General features: G+C 36.1%; 1 protein-coding gene across 5 annotated transcripts in view; it reads left to right on the top strand.

The window, feature by feature from the left end:
• Positions 1-22,391, top strand: part of corn (cornetto) — a 77,387-nt gene extending 54,996 nt beyond the window's left edge. For 3 of the 5 annotated variants that reach the window (XM_068773671.1, XM_068773672.1, XM_068773670.1), the window contains exons 2-12: positions 6,793-7,852; positions 8,718-8,944; positions 10,865-10,992; positions 11,837-12,009; positions 12,962-13,177; positions 13,908-14,131; positions 14,922-15,044; positions 16,085-16,313; positions 16,773-16,881; positions 18,993-19,052; positions 20,366-22,391. In XM_068773671.1, the coding sequence (XP_068629772.1) occupies positions 6,816-7,852; positions 8,718-8,944; positions 10,865-10,992; positions 11,837-12,009; positions 12,962-13,177; positions 13,908-14,131; positions 14,922-15,044; positions 16,085-16,313; positions 16,773-16,881; positions 18,993-19,052; positions 20,366-20,530 (2,691 nt within the window). In that variant the 5' untranslated portion in view covers positions 6,793-6,815 and the 3' untranslated portion in view covers positions 20,531-22,391. Of the gene's footprint in view, positions 1-6,792; positions 7,853-8,717; positions 8,945-10,864; positions 10,993-11,836; positions 12,010-12,961; positions 13,178-13,907; positions 14,132-14,921; positions 15,045-16,084; positions 16,314-16,772; positions 16,882-17,587; positions 17,628-18,992; positions 19,053-20,365 lie in introns of all 5 variants that reach the window. The other 2 variants (XM_068773674.1, XM_068773673.1) reach the window with 2 other exon arrangements.
• The last annotated feature ends 428 nt before the right edge of the window (positions 22,392-22,819 follow it).

Below are 22,819 nucleotides of genomic sequence, written 5' to 3'. Positions count from 1 at the left end.
TTTTTAAGCGCAGCACAGTTTTAATTTAATATTGGACTCACGCTCGGACTGCCGTTTGTAGACTTTTAAGCTTAAAAAGTTTAAACAATTAAGTATTAAAGCGGCCACTCTCAGCTATCAGACGATTAAATCGAGTGCTGATGGATGCACTCCATGTTATATACAATAGCTAAATATAATAAATTAATGTTTTTAATTTTACCAGTAAAAATACACAGAGTAGTAAAATTTTCTTATTATACATAATTCAACTTATGTACATCTGTTTTATTATTACCTACATTGCAATTAGCTATACGTGTAAAAGTTAAAAAAAGGATAAATGTATAGTTCATTTACTGACAAATAAAATATAATAAATAACAATAATAACATGGTAATAAAAAGCGTTTAGAAAATGTGGAATACTACATATTAAAATTAATTATTGTTAATCCCAGCAGGCTTTGTACAGCGAATGTTATTGACGCATTCCAGTAGAGTTTCGGAATCATTTTTATATGATTTTAAATAGGTGTTAAAAGATTTAAATATTTGTAGCTGTCAAATGATCTACACATTCATCCCTTTAATGCTTTTCATACAAAACATGTATAGATCACTCCAATATACGAGTATGTAAGTAGTGATATATTTATTCAGTGTTTTTTATTATTTATGGATACTTTTATACTTACATTACTTTATATAACCTAAAATTCTTAATTTCTTAATAAATTCCATTTGCTTCAGACAAATATACAGCATTCGCATTTTATGAGCCGTCTGAGAAGGTGCCTGTGACACGCGTTTTAATTGCCAAACCAATAATAGTTTATAGGCGCGTTCATAAAGTGAAGTTCAGTAACCTGACGAGGTGGAAGCAGCTATAATCAGCTGGAGTGTTTCTGAGCATCAATCGTCAACGTTCGGCGGCTGGATAACATCTAGCCAGATGGTTCAGTGATGTTGCAGGAATTGAATAACAATTTATTCTGAACATTAAAAGTTTTTTATTTTACACACATGTTATTGTTTTTTTGTCAAGTTTTAGCTTGGTGATTGTATTAATATCGGATCTTATGGATTGGGTGGATTTATTTTAGGGCAACATACAATGATAAGAATAACCTTTATAAAAAAATTTGTTTAGAAAAAGGAGAACTTAACAGAGCTCTATTTGGACAGACACAGAAATATATATATATATATATATAATTGATACAATTATTTATAATAATTAAATTTTATTATTTATAATAATTAAATTTTATTATTATATAAATACAATTATTTATATAATAATAAAATTATTTATAATTATTTATTATATATAATTGACACAACCATATACATAGTGTGAAAATGTTCTATCTTTCAAATCTTCGCGTCGTTTCTTTTCGGTGATATGTTTGTTGTCAATCAATAGCGTTGTTTACCGGCGCCGGCAGACTGTCAATGTGTCATTGACACGAAGCGAAATTTGTTTAGGCTCACATTTCCGTTTGCCAGGAGATAAACACGTTAGGAGCTTCACAACTACACGATATGCTTTTGTATACATACCACTATATGCTAAAGCTATATAATGCTATATATTTTTAAAGATATTCTAAGTGGTAATTATCATGATATCAGTCGATAGGCGCCCACTGGAAGGCTTAGGCCTTCCTCCAAAGATCGCCAACATGACCGGTCTTGCTCTACCCGCATTTAGTAACTTTCCACGACCTTACTTATATTGTCGGTTCCATCTGGTGGACCACCACATATCTCCTTTTCGTATTTTAATATTATACATAAAAGAATTAAATGCTCCCTAGTTAAAATTATGCAATTGTAATCTTTGCCCGGGTTTTCTCTACGTGATCGAATCAGATATGAGGAGGTCTGTAGAAGAAAGAAATTAATCGAAATAGTCCAGCTGATTGGCAAGTTGAACTGGCAGTGGAGACCGTTGCGCAGGACGTCCATCCAAAGGATGATCTCGCAAGACGCTAGTTGCAGTCTGATTCTTAACAAATCCTATTAAAAATCTATTTAATAATCTACGTCTAGCAGTGAATATAAGCCTCCCCTATACGCGGTTGAAATAATGATGAATAAGCAATCTACACAAAAAAGTTATTATCGAACAAATAAAATGTATTTTTTGTAGATTTTGTTATATCATTTATATAACTTGTAGGAAAAAAGTTCACAAATTAAATGTTAATGCATATAATAAATCTATTACCGAAGGACTGAAACTTGTCTATAATTCATGAATAATTCACGAATTTTACGAAACAATGATTACACCGCCGCGCTCGGCACTAATCTATTTTATAAACTAGTACTCCGATCTCATAATAACATGTAACAGGACAATTTAAGTAATTAATACGATTTCGTCATTTTTTGTGCAGTAGGCTATGATTGTAGCAATTTCTTTTAAGGAGCTAATGTTGATCAATGTTTCCCAGGTGAACCTCCTAGGGTCTACGTTGAATTGACAAAAAAATTCGGGTTCACGATTCGTAAGCAAAGGTCAATGAAAATTTATCTGCTTCCGATAGTTAAAAACTAAAACGTCAACTTGAATTCACGTATCAATGAAGGCAGATAATGGATCACAAAGCTCGGCGACTGTTATTTGTAAAAACTTAAATACTCCATAATTAATACAGCGTGGCGAGATTAGGCTTACTTTTGATTTTGACATTTTTTGTCGAGTTTTGAGAATATGGAGATGTATGTAGCTGCAGAGGGTCCGGAACCGGAACTAGCTAAATTTTGAAAATTGTCTAGGAGAAAAAATTTCCTGAGATCATCCAAAGTAAATTGTCGAATCCTATAATTACAATCGACTGAGCTGGAGTTATGCCATCAATCTCGAGTCGAAATGCTAAATGTATTTCAAGTGACAGCCCACGCAGAAGAGGTCCCCTCGAAGCCTTTAAACCTTATATTGTTTTTTTTCCCGTTAGGTTTCTAAGGGTCTAAGGCTTCGACGCTCTGTCACCTTTTGAAGAAGTTAATTCCAATAAAAGTGTTTGTCTTATTATACATGAATAACTCAAACCGTTAAAAATATGTTATGTATAAGTCAAAGAAAAACCCTTATACTGATCGGAGGATAGTGTTACGCTCGATTTATTTCAAAAACGAGTAAAATATATGTATTCTTTAATTATAAACGAAGCATAGCTTCTGTCAAACGATTGACCTAGTTATGCGAAACGTCAGTTCAAATCTTGCACTGTGTTAGAACGTGGAATCTTGCCAAACACGCTAAATGGAATTGTGAAATTGGCTTGACTCTTCTATGCGTGTACAATACAGTAGTGATGTATCAAATAATCGTATTAGTGATGCAATTTAAAACTGTTTGTACTAAAATGAATTTTTTACTCCATTTCACCCCAATTTTTTTCTTGCACCAAGTTGTCACTTCTGTCCAAATGGCATTTGCATATTCCGCAGATTAGAAGAAACGAAGCTCAAAGGCTCTCGAGGGAGCCTCGGCCTGGGCCGCATATGTTTTACCGGATAAAAAGGCCGCCCAGCTCTTATATCGCTTCGGTGACTTCTCATTATATCTGAACTTTTAATTACATAGTGCTACCGAAACCACTGTACCGCGCCTTAAAAATAGAAACAATAAAGTTCTTTTTGAACAGCAGTATTGTAAACAAGTAAAAGGGTAACTTAGCAACCAAAAGAAGGTGCAAAAGTGACCTGTCACCTTCAGCAATTAATATGATGTATTTATGAGAAAATAGTTGACGCATTATCCACACTCCTTTATAGCATCTCAACCGGTAAATAGCAGTTTATTGCTATAATTTTTTTTCTAAAAATTAATTTGAGCTATGTATATTGTCAATTTTTTTTAATATTTTTGTATGCGTATACCAGGTACTTTTTCTTTTAGATAGTCAAGCAAGCATGAATAATATTTTGTAAACGTAAAATTATACATTCCCATTTGGCATTTCCATACTGCCAGCATTGTTCCAATAACTTTGCATCAAATATAAATACCTATAACGACGAACTGTGGGAGTTTTTGCTGCGCAGTGGAAAGCCGCTCATGCGTGATTGGAATTGATAGCAAACAATGCTATTTCTACTTTACCGAAATATTAAGTTTGCCTCCAGCTTAGTCCCATGAACCCTTTGTTCGGAATGCGTTTACTATTAGGCTTAAAGGTAGGGCCGACTGATGATAGATATAATCATCTTTATTAGAGAATGGATTTAATTAAGTTTTGTAGATCATGTTTCAAGCCCTTTATGAATACCTATTTTTATTTAATTCGGCTAAAACATATTTCATTTTCATATTTTAAATGAAATATCCACAGAATTTAAAAGAAGATAAAAAATGTTTCTGTACATAATTGTAACAGTAAACAAACCATTCACCAATTATGCTCACTACATATATATATAAGTACACAAGACACTAACTTGTAGATTTAACGGAATACGTCGGATTAGGACCGTATAAAATGTTACTCCGCGATGTTCCTCTTAAACACAATATAACAAAAACACGTAAGTGTTAAACCACGATAACGGGACCATTGACTGGCGGGACCTTCGCCGTAGCCTTTGGAACTTGTTTAATTAATAGCCGGCATCGAAGTGTCCATAAACTAAACACGTGGTTTATACGTATAGAGGCTAGACCGCGCGGCGGGACCCGCTACGATGACTAATGAGACATTATGCCTCCAAGCAACATTCCCTCATACCGATAGGGTTGTGAAAAACTGACATATATAGAGGAAAAAATAATTGATTACCGTCACAAGATCAAATAAGGAAATAGCAAATGTGTAGACGAACGTAAGCAACCGACACAGCCTGGCGAATTGGTAAATTAGTAGCAGTGGGCCACAAGCGCAGAACAGACGGACACTGGGAATTTAGGATTCTGAAGTGAGATTCCACAGAAGAGAAGCGCAGCGAAGGCTGTTGGAAGGCATTGGATGTAATGCGCTTCTAAACGATAAGGTCGCGAAATCTTTAAGGAAGACCCATTAATAGCAGTTAACGCCCTACGGCTAAAATGATAATGATGACGGATATTACATCACTAGTCAGGTCAATTCAAATCAATATAAACATGATTAGTCTTGTCTTTTATATTAAGATCACTTGACATAAATTGAATTTTATAAATTGAATTTTAATTAACCTAAAAAACTCTTCACACGTGAATTACTCTTTTAAGTTACAAAAATTTTTGAATACTTACTCATTTACTTTTTTTATGTAATAATTCACTTTTGTTACCTAATGCACGTCATAAGTTTTACAATTATCATATAAAAATGACGCACTTTTTGCCATTACTTAAAAGTTTAGTTTTCATTAACGATATTCAGATATTTCATTTTTATAGTAATGTTTTTACTTGATCTAATATTAATATCACTATAATTTAATGTTATTATACAAATATATATGTATTTATGCATACTATACAAATATGCTACTTTTTATACGTTATTATTTATTTATATGTCTCCACGAAACTAACCAATAATAGCACAAATGATTTCAAAGTTGAAGAGGCGACACATAGGTGCAGGCCACATACCGCGCAGAACAGGTGGCCACTAGGTTATTAAGATTCTGGAGTAGAGACTACGGAATGGCAAGCTCAGCGTAGAACAAGGTGGACAGACAACCTTGTGAAAGTTATCAGGGGACGTTGCCTGCTTTCAACAAATCCTATTCGAAATATAGAAGAGACCTTTTTGTAGCAGTAGACGTTCTATGACTGAATATGATGATAAATCTATTCGTTACTTGTTCGTTTTTAAATCAATATTATTAAATAAACAAATAAATATGTATTATGACAGCCCTGATTAAAAGCATGTAGTTTAGTCGAGGAGATAGCAAATCGTTGTACGTCGACCTCGCGTCCCTCGCGGAGCCGTATTCTCGGATCCGATCTAATGTTCCAAGAATTCATTTAGAGCCCCACATTCGCTTCGATCTCAAGTGGTCATTTTATCTTAAGTGCCGACGCATCGATTCAGAGCGATGCACGTGTGAGCAATCGCCTCCTTATCAGTCATTTGTGCTGAATTTATTACAGCTATAAATTTGTATACCAGACAATCAACGGATAAATGTTTGTCTAAAATAATATACGGCATTACGCGGCGATAGATCGAGTCTAATTGTACTTTAATAAGCATTTCAAACTAAAACAATTAGCTTTCTCTTTTCCTATAATTTTTTAAAACTGGATTATAATCAGACTGAACATTTACATCACTTGGAAATTCTAAAAATGTTTTTAATACAAATTTACGTATATTGTTTTAAAAAAACCATCGATTAATTTGTCTTTAGTCAACGTTTTTTCATTTTTGATATCACTTTACTCTTGTTTACTCAACTGTATATGTTTTACATAAAGAAACACGCTAGGAATGATGAAGCCATATAGCGCTTACTGTAACGCGGTAGTCCGCGGCTAGCTGTGTTTGTTTTTATTTATACATCAATGTCAACGTGCTGAAGTGCGAGCTGCTTATTTTCACGGTCTGTTAGAATAAATTGTAGCTATTTCGGCTCCATGGAGCCATTGTACAATTAACGGTTTTAAAATGAGCGAATAGGGAACAATAGCAATAAAGCTCCCTGGAGACGGCTGCGTCGTGACCCGGAGGGCCGGAGCACAATGAACATTATGCCGCACAATGCCGCTGCATCGAACTGATTACTTGGCAGTCTCTATAAGACTTCCCATCCCATTCGATCTTAATGAAAAATATAACAGTGCCTTTTTATCTTTTGTTACAGAATATGTGACTTAAATAGTCGACATGGAAGAGGAAAGTGCTATAAGTTCAAGTGAAGTGCGCAAAGTACCACAAACAGACTCATCAATCAACGAGAGCGTTCCCGAAAAGGAAACAAAACAAATCAACGACGGAAGCGATGCGGACGTTAGTGTGTGTGCGGACAATAAAGATGAGAGCGGTGTTGTTCTAGAAGGTTTTGAAGACAGCAAAAATGTGACAGTGGAATCGTTTATAGAAAATGACGGATGCGAAGTTATTGACGATGCACGGTCGCTGGGAGATTTGGACAGCTTGCCCGCGGGCGACGAGCTGGTTCTAGGAGCTGCGGGTAGCGACAGTGGTGTGGAGGGTTGTGGTAGAGCACTCAGTAGCGGAGGTGGTTCGCGGTCGTGCGCTTCTAGTGTCGTGTCCTGCGGTTCCGGATGCGGCTCTGAAAGTTCTTCCCTAGCGGGAGCACCGCTACGCACTAGACGACGTGTTAACGTTACCGTCATTGAGTCAAAGAAGAACTCTCCTGTCGGCTCTTCAACTCCGCGCCCAACTACAGCTCCGCGTGGTCCCAATCTTGCGACACGCGAGCGCGCCAGGAGCAGAGAAAAACCCACACCGCCTGAAAAGCCGCGTCCTCTTACACCGAAGCCTCGAATCCGACCCACTGCTGACCTGCCTAATCTAGTTCGCGAAAGTCCCGCTCTTCGCGCAAAACCTACAAAGACTTCCACTGCAAGATGTCGTACGCCAAACTCTCCTAGTGACGAGAAGAAATGGCCCGCTAACGGCCCGAGATTGACTCCCGTGTCGGACTCGAGTGCGACCAGAGTTGCTGCAGACAAGTATGGAACGTTGCCAAGAAGGCGACGGGACGCTGATACAGAGAGTTCGCCGAAGCACGAGAGTACACCGCCTACCTCCAGGAGGCCCACCATTACACGTTCCGCTTCGTCACGGTCCACAGTGAAGACAAGGGTGCGCATTTATGCGGAGAAAAATTGTCAGACTGTACTAATAGGAACGGACATCGAGTCTGCCTTGGCCGGCATCATACCTAACATTGAAAGGTAAATATTATATATTAAACAATATTTTTTCCGTAAAATGTACGAGTCCTTATTTGAAATCGCTAACATTTGTTTCGAATCAATAAATTATTAAAATGTCGACGTTATTTACACTAAAGCGAAAGCTAATACGAAAGATTATATTTTTGGAACAACAGATATTGGTATGGCAAGGACGATGTACAGAAAGTAATACAGTACAAAGGCTAGATAACAAGAAAGGACATGATAAACTTATTGATTGATGAGCTGTTAGAATATATAAAATAACTATTTCAACAGATTGAGAGGCCCCCTCAATTACGACTCAAAAACTAGCTGATATTATGCCAAAACTTTCAATTTAATCCTATAAACATAGGCCATGTTTGAGTACTTTCAAAAGTTATTATGTAGAGATTAATTCTCCTGAACTATCTAAGATAAACTTTAAATATTCCCTACAAGACCCTGCGATATAGTTTACCAACATTTGTACCTACTAACTATAGTCATTGCAACATATTTATTTTGTGCCAATGAGCAGTAGCCTTTATAATGTATGTTAACAACATTACATTAATTCTTTTTCGCCCACCTTTTCTTTGGAATAGAACTCTTTAGACTAAATTTTTTAGGCTAAGTCTTAGGAATTTCGGTAAAAGAAAGAAAAATGCACTATATGAAATATAAGCTAAGGGACAAATCTCAATGTATTACTGTATGATATTCAACAACTTCCTGAAATATGATATGTGTCTTTAGTTCTTAATGTGAACAACTACATTTGGTAATACCACTAAGGTAATTTGGATGACTATAGTTTGTCAGTGTTTGATACCATTGAAGTACTATGGGGGACTACAGTTGCAATTGACGTACGCAGCCGCGTGGAAGTGTCGCGCTGCCACCGTGGGGTGCAGGCGAGCGCGCGCGACGCGGAGCTGGCGCGGCTGGCGGGCGCGGTGGCGGCGGCTGACGCGGCCGCTGCGGAGGAGCGCGAGCGGCGGCTGCACGCCGAGACGCAGCTAGCTGCCGAGCGTGCCGCGCGGCTCGCTGCCATCGCTGAGCTCGAACGCAACTCGCAGCGGCTGCTCGAGCTCGCCGGAGCAGGTATACATTAACCTACTACTAGCGACATCTATCGGTGCAACCCGCAGTAACAGCGGTCCGAAATATTTATCAAGATATAAAACAGCTACACACCATAAAGATTCTTGAATTTAAAAATACTTCAAATAAATTTTCACCATTTTCCTCCCCCTCTTCACACCACGTTAAACTTTCTATGGGACCCCCTGAAAGTATTACATCACAAAAACTTATCGCTAAGAACTAGTTATAAAGATATAACGTAGAGTATTATAATAGTATTTGAATTTTTTCAAGAGTAAATTACCGGTGGCAATTTTTAAAATGTTCGTCAAAATGCCACCGAGATGGATTTCAGCGGTAGTGCAGAGCAGTATAATGAAAAAAAATCTACAGACTGGCCGCGCGCATACCTCACGGCGGTTTCGGTTGAACTATAATGGTTACAGAACTCATGAGGCATTTTTTAATCCGACACAGGACTCTTCATTCTGCATGTACAGAAAGCCATTCATTGTAAAAGATACGTTATGTCACTAACATATTCTAGCCTATTTTTGCACCGTACAAAAAAATCGCCAAAACGACATGACCATAGATACAGTGAAACATATCTCTCAATATAACTTTAATTGCTTCATTTATCATTATCATTATCTAACAGAAAGAAATAACATGGTGATATAAGAAAAGGATAAAAAAAAAACGATTTCGTCTACTGTGAACAATAGTGGGTGGCTATTGTAAAGGCAAGTTGTAGATCTGCAAGTGACACCTCATTCCAGTTTCCAGCGCTTTACACACAAATACCTATTTACCACCATCTACCTCGAACGTGCATTGTTCAGCGCTAGAAGCATTCAAATCGGGTACATTTCATATTCAATACCGGCAACTCATGGCTACGATTTAACAAATATTTTTTATACGAACAAATCTTTCGTTTATTGTGGAATGTGGAATTTATGTCATATTCTACAGTTGAACGCTTTAGCTGCGAACATAATACCCGAATGCGTTAGACGATGACCAAATAAACATCCAAAAACTGCGAATTTTATATATTTAAATTGATAAGAATTATTATTTCGTATGTAAGTGCTAGCTCGCGTTTAACCTTCCTGTACCCGCGCTAAATAGTGTACCCGCGCACGGTGTAATGGACCAAAACCTTAAAATCCGTAACTTTGATTTTTTGGGAACACCTATTGGAAACTTATACTGTATTTAAAGTTAAGGATATGTTTAATAAATCAAACCATTTTTTTACAATTATTTGCATTTATTATTGTTGCACAGTCTTCAGAAACAGCCATTGAAAAACATTAGTTATTCTTACGAACTAACATAAAATGAATTAAAATTAAAATTCTTCTTCAACATAACATAAAGATCTTCGTAAATCTTCTAGATAAATCGTATATCTAATCCTCTTGAGATTCATTACTATAGCAATAAGAGCAAACCATAACCGCGTGTTCCAAACAAAAATATTTTTTGCAAGTAAGGCAGTTGTAACGCGTTTTACGGTTTTTTTTTCGAACTGCAAAAGCTACAACGACCTTGGCCTAAGTTGTTAGCGGTACCTGATGATTCTGGACCTAGTCTAGTTTGCAGATTTCAGCACACCTTTATCGTATCATTCTTGGTAAAGAAGTAGTTCCCGCCCGTCTCCTCAACTGCGCCTCAATGAGTTCATATGACAGCTTTTCCAGAAAAATTCTTCCTTCAATTTTTTGTTAGGATTATTTTGTGTAAATATAATATATGTATTAATTCCTGCAACATTCATCAAGCTATAAAAAACGGAGTCACCTTCTTATTCGGTATCCGTATTTTCTTCTCTTACTTCAACGTGATCTTCCACCTCGCTGTCATTTTCATCCTCGTAATCTGTATCCACTCCAAAAAAATTTCCAGACAAAACAATTGCATTTGTAGGTCCTGGCGCGGGGGCTGATGGTTGCTTGCGCGCTTTGGAAGACCAGCTGCGCTCTGCGGGCGAGCTGGCAGCCAGACAACGCGCCGAAATTGACTCACTGAGGGAACATTGCAATAAACTGCACAGTGTATGTACAACTTTGCGATATTACCTCTGATAATATATGAACCTTCCAATACAAGACCAAAATCAGAAGCAACTAGATTATTTTGCAAATTGGCGTCTCGTTAAATAATTTATGGGTTGTACATGTATGATAGTCATAATGGGGTTGACGTATCTTATCAAAGATAAAACCTATTAAATATAGAGATGTATATAATAATAATCCTTCTATTATTATTTCCTTCTAATTCCCGTGCTCTTTTTTAACTTCTCATTTTTATGTCTTTTTACTATCATTCCTGTTATTTTTTTTTCTATATACATCGTAGCCCCTTCGTTAGTCTTTCCACTCATGCTATTTCAATAGTGGAATAGTGGCTTAAAAACCTGGTAATTGTATCTTGTTTTATGTGTCTCCAAATAAAGATTTATACAACAGCACTTTCATTCCATCTGTAAGACGTTCACTACTGGACATGGACCTTTCCTATAAATTTCCAAAAAGTATGCGGTTGGAAGCGTCGTTGGACGCTTTCAACAACCATCGTCTTTCAACAACAGTCGTCTATGGTATCCAATCTAGAACATTTAGACCCATTGGACATTTAATAAAATAATTACACCGTTAAAATAAATTATTTAAAAAAACTGTGAGCCTGTTTCTTGAAAAATACAGACCCTATGGCCTGTATTGAGATCTTCACATATATGAGCCCTATGGCTCTTACATGTGACGACCTTGTCTTCGGAAAACGCTGGATGCAAGCTGTTTTGAAACAGTTTTTTTTTTAATTTATGGGGAAGACCTATATCTAGCTAAAGGCGGTCTATGGATGATGATGGTGAATAAATAAAGCTTTGTTTAGGAGGCGATAAGTGGACGCGAGGCGGCGCGTGTGGCAGAAGCGCGACTAGCGGAGGCAGAGCGCGAGGCTGCTGAGATGCAAGACTTCCTGGCGGCTGAGACCGGCGCGCTGAGTGACTCGCTGCGGGAGGCTGACGCGGAACTCGTACGCCTTACCACCGATCTCGAGCGCAGGTCATTTTTGTTAATTATATTTAAAATACATTTATCCAAGCAGGCATTTACACGCACTTTTATCATTTCAATTATTTTAAGATTAAAAGTAGTAAGCTACCACGGGCTCGAAATGCTGAGAGAGAATGTTTGATGTACGTATTAACTATGCTAATCAGACAACAAACCAAGTTCCATGCATTTTGATAAAAGCTCTTGAATGCTGTAAATCTTAAGATTTCAGATCTAAAACTAAGAAAATAAGAATTTAAGATATCTTGTGGAACTTTATTATACATGTGTACACTTAGTGTACTCTTTAAGACTATTTTTATTACTTGTACTAATGATGTCAGTCAAAAATTTACTTCCAATTTATTACGTATATATGGGTGATTTTTTACCTTTTTACCAACCAGCTTGTTGCTTGCGCCTTGAATAGATGTTAAAACAAATTTACCTAATTATTATTCTATTTATAATATCAATACATTTTTTATAAAATTTTATTGTTATTTGGTAAATTGTTTCCTAATGAAGTTCTCGTCCTTAATTATTGTAGAGGTCTGCTTTTAACGACCAATCAGCTCAATTCATATGAAGTTGTAAATTCCAACGAGGCAACAGCATTAGTTTACGTTAAAAAAAAATAATCTCTCCTAAATTTCTGATATATAGTATAACCTTCTGATGTTTGGGAAGTCCAAAGCTACGCAGTATACTGGTCATAACAAGGGCCGCTCTAAGTGTCCGCCATTTGAACATTTTGCCTCATGTATACGGGGCCCGTGGCGAGGCTTCTCCGGGAGCCCTGAAGCTTCGCTATCTTGAAAGATAACTTAGGGCGCTCGCCCTCTGTATGCTGCTGCCTTGAACCAGTGGAATCTGCAAATGTCATTAGCGCAGCATTTTTAGTCCTAAACCCAAAATGTTTATATATGGGTGATAATTAAAAGGATATGTATGTTTGCAGACGCGCGGAGTGCCGCCAGCTAGTGCGCATGTGCGAGCAGCGGCGACAGGAGGCCCTGGCGGCGGCGGCACGTGCACGCAGTGGGGGAGGCGCCGCCCCCGCTCTCGACGCTCTTGCGCGCCGCCTACGCACGCTCACCGACGCCGTGCTGCGCGCCTACGCACTGCCGCGCGACGCTACCCTGCCCAGCGTTTACCACAACGATGTCTACAACAGGTACTACAACCTTACCAATAAAGGTTCCACACAATAGTTCATTTTATACAGTTTTTCAACAAAAACATGTTTCACGAAACCGTATATGTCGTGACAGTTTTATAGTCAAACAGCCACCGAAATTGACCTGCATTGATTATATAAGATTTAGCATCCCTGAATTATATTTAAACAAAAATAAATTATAACTAAAGGGCATTTAAAGAACGAATGGATTCGATCGCGACCTAAAAACTGAAATCCGTAACGTGATTATCTAAAATTTTTCTTTATAAACTGTGTGTACAGTTTTGCTATTTTTTATGAACTTATACTTTTTGAAAATTATATGTCAGAAAATAAAACATATGGACTCGCCCTCTCGCCAAAATGTAATTAGAGGTTATAAAAATATGGACGTCTGTAGGCGTGGTTCATAATTGCCAAACTACATTCTTTACATCTATCTATTTTTCTTAACGGACTTCAATAGAAGGCTTTGGAAATATTTAGGGAAGACCCATGTCCAACAGTGGACGTCCTAGGGCTGAAATGATGATGATAATTGGTGGAGCTATTGGATACATTTATCACTTAAAAGCTATTATACCCTTAACGATTCACTATTTTTTAAAATCTTAAATAACCTTAAGAATTAATAGATTTACAGTTCCCTGCTCTGATCAGCTGGCTGCTGGTGATCGTCGGTCTAGGAATACAATATTCAAGTAATTACATAAAAATGTTTCAGTCACAGCGACAGCGGTGAACAGTTGTCCCCAGACGACGAGGCTCGCGGTGGACTGCTCGGTGCGATTGTCCGCGCGCTCCGCACTGCCCCCTCCACAGCTGCCCCCGTCACCAATGCCCCCATCCCGACGCACGACGACGACCGCTCCCGTGTCTCCGACGACAACGACAACTCCGCCGACCTGCTCGACTCCGAGACCGAACCGTGTCTCGTCACGGATCCCGGTTAGTACTTTACCTTTGATTTCTTATACGCATTTATTACACGTAAAAATCTGCTACTAATGGTTATTATGAATAGCCGTAAATAAAGAAAAAAAATTAAGGACGTGAATTCATACATTTTAATTACGTATAGTAAATCATTCATGAATTTCAGCACCTAAAATACAATTAATTTAAGTTAGTAAAATTTATTTGATTAACATTATAATGGTGGTACCGAATCCTTTGTACCACGTCTCAAGATGCCTCATGCAGCAAGAGTCTCTTTTTCTCGACCCCCACCTTGCTGCGCTTTCCAAAGGCACGGTACAGTACTCGACCATAAATATTGCACATCGACCTTTGGAAAGAGACAATCAGCTAATTTAGGTTGCGTAGAACACTATCTCTGTCCCACACTACCTATGTGACATTTTATCAGTCGTATTTTTTGCGACAGAGATAACGCTCTACGAACCGAAATTAACCGATTGTATCTTTCCAAAGGTTGATGTGCAATATTTATGGCCGGGTACTGTATATAGGTTCAAGAACCACTATATCCTTATTTCATTGTTAATTTTCAAATAAAAAATATCGCCAAGTACATTTTCAAGTCATTTATATTAAGAATTACATGTTTATTATTAAAAATATGGATAGTTTTTTTATCATACATACAGCTTAATATACTTTTAAAACTAACCATGCTATAACCAAACGCTTTCGACTCATATGTTCTTACATACCTTTTAGTAGCTTATACTAACGCCTCAAGTTCGCTGTAGTTACACTGGGTTTCATTGGTTAGAATGCTTGGAGGAGTGGTGGTCGGGCGCGGAGGGCTGTGAGGGCAATGAGGGCAACGAGTACGCGGGTGCCTGGAGCGGGGAGGAGTTGTCTCCGGAAAGGGAGTCCTACGGTGACGACAGAGGTAACTAATGCTATGCATGCAATAACAAACCTAACTCTCTACTGAATGGGGTGTTTATTCATTTATTTATTTAACTATTTATACTATATCACAGAAAAAAAAAACTAGTAAACGATTATTACTGTTGCATTACAATTATTATAATAATTTGTGAAGTTTTAAGTAAATTAATTAAAATATTTTAAAGTTAGTTCCACAATATTGTGTCATAGTGTTATATTTATGTCTAGGCCAATAAAAATGTAAAAAAGATCTTTATAATTTTTATTGTATTACTGAACACTGGTACTAAATAGTACTTTTGCAATCGATTTTTTTTCTTACTAGTGACTCAAAGGACCCCGAAAAGGGACCTCTACTCGAGGTGACATTCGATACGTGTTTAGCATTCTGTTTCATCAGGTGATCACCTCCAAAACCTGAATTGTAAGATTATTGATTAATCATAAATAAAAGTGCTGCCAATGATATAATAATATATACAAGTCAAGTATCTATAATGATTATTCAAGTCCAAGACATTCAATTTCATTTTATTATTACAATGTTGCTAACTAAAGCCTTTTACAAATACTCGGTCGTCTTTTTAATAAGCTTATATATCCTCTTTGCGTCATCACTACTATGGATCATGACCGTTTTTGGAAAGTTTGTGACGCTCTATGTTACGTCATCTCTCCCGGTCTTCGGCAATTATGGTATTGAGCGCAGTGCCGACAAGATCGGACCAGCGCACCAGTCATGAGTCTGAGTATCATTTTCCAGACTTTCCTTTTAAATATGAAATTGAAAGTATTATATATGAATAAATAAATGTTATTATAGCGTTAATGAGTTTTTAGCTATTGATATTACAATGTACACATCAAAAACTGTTAAAAAGAGCAACTGTTGAGTTTCTGACTGTTGAGGGTTGGGATGGTTGGGATTCAGTAGATTGGATGGATCATGATTGATTAACTCCACTATAATGTTGTTACGGGAGGAGGAAATGTATTTTGGTTAATGGGCAACCTGTTGTAACGTCGTCTATTGTTCAGAAGGGGAGTCGGCATCGGCGTCGGAGCGTGAGTCACTGCGCAACCTGTCGGCGGCCATTGCGCAGCGGCAGCGTTCAGAGGCGGAGGACGCGGAGCGCGGCTCGCTGCTGGAGCGGGTGCTGGCGCTCGACGCTCGCCTGTCCGAGCTGCTGCGCGCGTTACGGCTGGCTGCGGCGGCCGCCACGCGAGCCACTGACTCGCCCGCCGCTGCGCTTGCGCACGCGCTTAGGTCAGCTCACACACGCACCCTACTGGTGGTAGTTTAATCTTTAAGATATTTACCTATATTATTTATTTACCACGAACCCAATAGCCGCGGTGTGGGTAGGTCTCCCACCAGGTGGACCGAAGACATGGTAAGAAGTTGCTGGATGAAGGCAAAGGAAGACCTGTCACTATAGAAAAAAATAGAACTTTCTTCTTAAGAAAGCTTTAACTATGTGCCATCGGCACGCACGAGTTGTCCCTTCAAGATCCAATCAGGAATGCGTAGACCAGTAGACGAACAAAACCCTTTGTTACCGACACAGCCCTTTGAAGGTTTATGTTGCAGTGGGCACACCACATAGTACACTGAACCGATGGCCGAGCTGAAAACGAAACCTTTGGGAATAGCCCACGTCAAGCAGTGGCCATCCCTCAGCTAAAATGATGATGATGAATGAATTTGTAAATTTATTATTTACAGAGAAAAGATCGATGTCACCGAAAAAAATGTAGCTGATGTGGTGGTGAAAAAGTTGGCCGAGCTGGACGCCAGTAAGAATATGATGGAGCAATATAGGCAGTCTGTCGAAGTGAGTGTAGCTAGAATTAGCCCTAAAACTTAACACGTGACCTGGACCACAACAATAAGGCAATCCAATACGGAAAAATTGGGGAATTATTAAAAAATGAATTATTTATTAGTTTTTATTGCGTATTTTAAAAATAAATCGTCCATATTTTGAGAAAATGAAATTTTGAATCGATATGATAATATCCAAATCGAACGATGATATCCAAATTTTGTGGAATAATTTTTATGGTTTTTAAAGTGAAAAAGTTAATTTTACTTTTTTTTAACTGTTCAGGCACAATAACGCTTAGTCAAAGGTTGGAAGTTTTTTTTTCTGAATTGCCCCCTTTCAATAAATTTTTAAAGTAAACAATTATTATACTAAGCATTACAAAAACCATAAAAATACTTTTTATTCGCTTTGGGCATAGCAAGATGTTATAAAGCGTAAAAATTCAATGAATTATTTTCTAGTGTGTAATCTTCTATTGTGGTTGAATTATTTAAGAGTATTCTGACAAAGAGATAAAATTTTAAATACATCACCTATAAGTGCTACTTGTGCATTTAGTTAATCTGTTTCATATGAGTTTGTGCAGTTCCAAAGTAGAATTATTGACTTTGCATTGGTATTTACTACATCAAGGGAAGTAATATGCCAAGACGCCATAGTCTGTTAGTGCTCTTAACTGATTTAATGTGAAACAGGTATTTACACCATTCAGGCCCTGCTTGGCGATCTCGAGTCAAGAATAAAGAGCCAAGGTTAATCTATTCATACGTTGACAATATTTATCCAGCTTATAGTTGCACTCTTTCGATCATGTATGCTCTCTCAGTCTCTTATACTTCCATTCCGTATAATTAATACATATTCTCCACTTTGTATATCCGTAATTAATATACGTATATGTTGCAGGACATGATAAAATTAAGAACTATGACATATTATCTTATTTATTTTCTACAGTATATTCGTTGGATAGACTTAATATAACACACTAGAATCATTGGAGTCGCCATCTAGTGACAATAATTGTAAATAAATATAAAGATGCGTTTAGCTACATTTTTAAAAATACACATGCAAGATTTAATAATTAATAATAGTATAAAAAAGGTGGAATATTAATAAAAACATTATGAGATTGTTAGTCTAAATATAATTTAAATTAAAAGATTCGTTATAATTGGAACGTATTAGCCGTCATTATCTGTGATATTATAAAGTCATGAGAAAAAAGGAATTAATGCAGAAATATCAGTAAGGAATAATCAACGTAGAAAGAACAGAAGCTAATGACTAACATTTTGCGTGCCTGTAAACGCGTCTTTGCTCCTTTGACTACCCAATGAGATAAGTTGAGCATTTTCTAGTATTAACTATGTCCAACGAATATATAATATATAACCGTATAAAGCCAAAGAATTAAAAAAAAGTAAACAAATATTTCACAAGCATATCCTGCAATATAATCTTCCATGTTTTAGTAAATATGTTTTTTACTATCAGTATTTAGTGTTAGAGAGAACATACAACTCACCGCAACATCGCTTACGAGCGGACGCATTTATACGCGTTCGGTTTCGGCACATTGTAAATAATAAATCACTGTTGAAGTTATAAATAACTGTCCATTATTATTTAAATCGCTACAATTCGTGTCCAAATAAAATGTCGCAAGACATCTTACAGTGAGATATTTGGTTGACATACATATCACTGAATTGACATTTTGACGACTAATAACAGATCTATTAACATTTTAACCTAAAATAGTTAAATAATTTAAATAATTTTTGTTTTTACTGTAAAAGTATTTTAAAATTTATAAATAATTTTTAACGCCTTTTTACATCATTGATCTTCATAGGTTTCATTAATGTTAGAAAATATTAAATCGTTATTTATTGTTACGTTGGTTTTGTGTCTGTCGACCGAATATCCGTCTGTGTCAGGGCATCTCTGTAAATTATCTTTTGAATAACTGATTTATGTTAAACTATTTATACAACTTATAGATTGCTTGAAAATACTCGATATGTTACTGCTAAATAAACAACTATTTATAACGCTTATGTATTATGTAGTCTGTAGGAACGTAATTAATGGTATCCAATGATTTTCAGATGCTAAAACAGCTGCTGGCACAGTCCGTTGAAGAAGACGAGATGGCTTTTCTTGAGGAGGTGCATTCGCTTATACCTATTTTATTCTAATTATTTTTGTTAAAAATAGTTCATGACTTTGTTCTTTTAAACCATGTTTGGTTCGTTATACAAAAATATTAAAAAAGGTTTTATTGTATCGAGTATTTATATATATATACTTATTGCCATGGTTTGTATCTTGTCTTGGCTCAATGTGCTGGTTTTTGTTACCAAACAGCACCGCTATAATTTTGCGCCAGGATCGCCAAGTTCTTTTTTTTTATTCAATGTCATGTCAGTCATCAACTCTGGTAGCTTTAATTTAAACCTGAGTTTCTGCACTATCGACCATTTTTTACCAAAATATACTTACTATTTCAGCTTATTTAAGTGACCTTTGCGTTAAATTTAATATATTTTGTATGTTATGAATGTCAAGGCAAGAATGATTAATGAACCATATTGAATTCAAGATTATATATGAGTCAAACATGTAGTATCATTCTAAATTTAACAATGGGTGTTAAAATAGTGACTATTGAGTTTCTTGCCTAATTTTTGCCGAGAGAATCAAATAGTTAAATGTACATTACGAGTATAAAAAAATTCTAAATAGTTTCTAATAAACAGAATCTGGGTAGATGGAGGGGTCTGATTGTAGTTGCTATTCTGTGTTATGTGATGTCGTTGCTTGTTGCTGGGGAGAATCAGACTGAGCGTAAATTATTTTAGATTTTTATATAATATAAATATATACAAAGGATTATAAAATGGACGGGACCCCAAGGTCCCAAAAAAGTAAGGCAGACCTAATGCCAGATGGGCTGATGAGATCGTGGCTACGGCGGGTCACGGGTGGCTCCTAGTTACCAAAGATAGTGAAAAATAGAAAGCTTTGGAGGAGGCTTTTACCCTAAACGGGTTCATCAAAGTTATTATTTGAAATTACTAATTTTAAGTCATTTATATGAAATGAAATAAAGATTTAATATTATTATGAACGGAATCAGAGTTTGAATAGAACTCCACAAAATAGTATTCAAACGTGATTCATTCAATTAAAAACCCATTAAAAGTAAACAAAAGTGACAAAAAAGACATAATATTAATTTATTGAATATTTAAATGACAGGAATACTAGGCAATCATGTCCCGGTATAAATAAACTGTTTTAAAAGTGTTGTCATGGCGTTCCTTCCTGCTTCTCCGCAACTATAATACCTTGCGAAACAGATAAAAGTCAAAAATAAAAAATAAAAATTTGACTTTCAATAAAAAATCCAATGTTGAATAAATTAATTTTATGTCTCATCTCTTTAAAGTTTACCTAAATAAATAATGTAATTTCGTAGGAGCTGGCGGGATGCGGGGAAAATGAGCGCCGACAGCGATACGAAGCGCTTGATTCAGCGCTGAGTGCTCTGTCATCCGTGGACGGTTGGGCTCGCGTCGCAGCGCTGCAGCGGCGACTCGAACGCCTCGCCTTTGCTCTGGCCACGCCGCCGCAACACACATAACCATCGGCCATTCACCCCGTTGCCGCCGACCTCAGCTGACATATTCATTTGGGCGGGAAAATTTTCACAAATATTACTTTAAATCAAGATTAATAACGTATTTTCACAGAAATTTATAAAAGAATCGTATTCGAGTTGGTAGACGCGGTGTAGTAAAAAACCCAATACTAATTTGGCCAACGACATAAACATGATGACGGGAAATCGCTGGACGCAGACAGTGCAAGAACTGATCATCGTCGCTATCTTTGGGAGAGGCCTATGCAGTAGGCGTCTATCAGCTGATATCATGATGATGATTGAAAGTATACAATGTATTTAAAAATCTTAAAGTGAACTTTATGTATCTATAAATATGTGGTTTCCACCAATGTGTAGACTCATCATAATGCCTGGAAAGCCAGGCAGTGAGTTTCTATCAGTTTAAACTCTATTAAAAACATGACAAAAATCAACTAACATGGAATCCAAAAGATAACTTCGGGTGCGGACAACAATTTCTCTTTTTTTCCGCTTTAGCAACCTCTACCGCGGTGGCGTTATTAAATAAGTACCCATTTTGTAAGGTCTAACCGATAAATTCACGGTGAACTCACATTATTCCGTACTTTACAACTAATAATTGAATTAAAACTGTTATTAACATCATGATGGATCATAATGTTGCCATAAATTGTTACTAATTTGTCGAATGTCGAAATAATTGTAAATACGTCATTTATTACTAATTTTTGATTATTGCTACTTAAAATATTGCTGGACGTATATAACGTTCTACTCTTACGTATATTATTTTAAGATAAAAAAATATATTTTTATTAGTGTGTTGAGTTCACTCGGTTAACAGTAAATATTTAAATAAAACAAAAACAGTTTTCTGTGAAAATTTTGAAGAGTACTATGCAACTTCGATTTTGAAATATGTGCTATAGGTACTAGAACAACCAGTAAATCGATGATAAAATTTTGGTTCCTGTTATAGCTTAACTAAACATAAGCGTTGTTACAAAAATATTTAAACTTATTTTATGAAATGGTTTATATGAAATGTGGCCAAAAACATCAAGAACTAAGTAATCTTCCATACAGTAACCTATTTTTGATAATACGTTAATTCACAAAACCACTCATATTCCATACAATTCACATTACGCTTGTTAGCGTTGTTTGAATCTATGGCTTTATATTAACGAAAATATTTGTGCTTTTTATGACAAAACTACCATCTAAGTTAGACATCCGTCCTAAGTAGATACGCAATTATCTTGCCGGAAAAAAATATTGATTTAAAACAACAGGGATCAATTAGGGAAAATCCTAGTAAATGATTTACTTTATGGAGGAATCGATGGTAAATGTTTAAAATGGACGCATGTGCTAAAGGTAATATTTGTATTGTAGGTATGACTGTCAATTAATTATTGTGGATTAGGTGTTTGACAGGTGACAGGACATTTTGCGAATGATATAGATCTATATTGTCATCTGTTCCTTTAAATCTAGCAAATACATATAATATACCTTATAAGGTGTTAAAAAACCTGTTAAATTATTGAATGATTATATAGAGCAATCCGCAGCGTATGTTTTTCAAAGGTTTGCAAAGACTATAAAAATGTTGCATACAGACATACGCATGATCTCACTATGGACGATGTAATTGCTACGTAAACATTTAATAGAAATTTTTAATATGTGGCGCGTTTTCAAATAATTTTGTGTTATTTGTGAAAACTATATTAAGACTTAATAATTTCATTCCGTGGGGCATTTTAAACATTTGTTGTATTTTAATTTTAAAACTAACCTGCATTATACATTATCAGTGTAATTTTAACTAATTTCATAATCCAAAAAAAATAATTAATGAAATCACAGAATTAATAGTATTAATAAAATGAATATTTTCCATGTTGTTAAACATAAATCAGCTTGTATGAAATATTTATTTTACTTTTCTTAGTGCCATGGGAAACGTTTTGCTATTCTCGGGAAGAGTTTTAATCATGTAAAATTTTCTATGTAAATTACACATTGCAATTAAATATGTAAATAGAAACGAATGGTATATTCTAATCGAAATATTTATTTTTTTGATCTAGTCAATATCATTCAAATAAAATAAAAAAATTATTATACACTCCTAAGATAAGGAATTAAAGGGATAACGACCTATATGAAACATTCGATCTGTAAGTGCAGTTACCTTTATTAAATTTACTTTAATATTAGATACACGCGCCCATAACATTGTATTTATTTTGTTAAAATTGTTTTATTACTATAATA

The sequence above is a fragment of the Battus philenor genome, unplaced genomic scaffold (assembly GCF_028537555.1).
Source record: "Battus philenor isolate CCGP_79_NKW_IND1 unplaced genomic scaffold, ilBatPhil1.0.hap1 SCAF_6, whole genome shotgun sequence".
NCBI lineage: Eukaryota > Metazoa > Arthropoda > Insecta > Lepidoptera > Papilionidae > Battus > Battus philenor.
This window is presented reverse-complemented; position numbering and strand designations above follow the sequence as displayed.